This window comes from Etheostoma spectabile, chromosome 12 (assembly GCF_008692095.1).
Source record: "Etheostoma spectabile isolate EspeVRDwgs_2016 chromosome 12, UIUC_Espe_1.0, whole genome shotgun sequence".
NCBI classification, from domain to species: domain Eukaryota; kingdom Metazoa; phylum Chordata; class Actinopteri; order Perciformes; family Percidae; genus Etheostoma; species Etheostoma spectabile.
In genome coordinates, this window is record NC_045744.1 from 3,116,024 (window position 1) to 3,117,230 (window position 1,207).

Genomic DNA, 1,207 nt, shown 5'->3' on the forward strand with positions numbered 1-1,207 from the left:
CCCCCCCCCCCCCCCCTTCCTTAACACACACTCCCAAAGTAAATGTACATGACAGGAGAAGAAGCTGATATCAGCCAAATCATCGGTAATAACATTTAGTTTATTACATTTTATTTATGATATATTTTTAAAGAGTTTATTTGCAAAACATCTAAATTAAAATGCACATATTGTGTAAATTCTGCAATGTAAAGCTAACCGACACAGCTGGGACCACCTAAAATATGTACCTGGGATAAGTTAAGAAGCATAAAGAAAGGGAGTGAAGCTAGCTAGCTAAAGTTATCAATCTGCCTCTGTACCAGAACTACCCAGAAATCTCTCCACCCCTCACCCAAAGGGATTTAGCGAATAATAAATTAGTCTGGTCTGGTCTTGTCTCGGTCTCAACCCCTAAAAGTCTCGGTCTTGTCTTGGTCTTGGTAATGACTTGGTCTCGGTTCAGGTGGTCTTGACTACAACACTGCAGTGCAATAATCAAAGGCAAAATTATGGTGACTAAATTCTTATGTGCCTTATCCGTCAGCTTCAACATTTCTCCGTTGTAATTTTCTGTCTTGTAGGACAAGCATGCACACCTGCGTATCCATAGTTATGTGGACGATGTCATGAAACAGCTGATGGAGCTGCTGGGATTGGACATCCCAAAGTGGGAGGGTCCGACTGTCTGCGAGAGCTCCAAAGCCACCCCCGAGTCCGCCACCGATGTCAAACCACCACATGCCATTACAGCAAAGAAAAAGGGGAAAAGGGACCTGATTAAGGAGGAGAGGAAAAGAGACACGACGACACTAACAGACGATGGGACTGTTAAGGAGGAGACGGTGTCGGTAAAGAGGGAGAGAGCACATTCCCCAGTGGAGATAAAAGAAGAGAAATAGCCTCAGGTATTTTTTTCACAACACAAACCTGTCCACAAATAACAGCTGAGGGTGCCTGGTTTGATCCGATTCAGAGAACAGAGGTTCTTCTCATCTAATGCCCTCTGGGGGAAAGACTCTTCTAGTACTGTAGTGTTTTTTGAATACCTAATACCTGATTTGTACCTGCACGGCCATCTGGCTGTAAATGGACCATAATCACACTGTGACGTTTCTAGGAAAATGTTTTTATCTCAGGAAAAAAAGCATTGTACCCTGACAGAAAAAGTCACTTACTGTTTTTTTTTTTAAAGTATATGTGTGTGTGTGTGTATATATATATATAT

General features: G+C 42.2%; 1 protein-coding gene across 1 annotated transcript in view; it reads left to right on the forward strand.

The window, feature by feature from the left end:
• The window catches only part of LOC116699493 (NAD-dependent protein deacetylase sirtuin-6), a 13,007-nt gene extending 11,845 nt beyond the window's left edge, over positions 1–1,162 (forward strand). Inside the window, exon 8 of the mRNA XM_032532112.1 lies at positions 564–1,162. Within this exon, the coding sequence (XP_032388003.1) occupies positions 564–881 (318 nt within the window). The 3' untranslated portion in view covers positions 882–1,162. The remainder of the gene's footprint in view (positions 1–563) is intronic.
• The last annotated feature ends 45 nt before the right edge of the window (positions 1,163–1,207 follow it).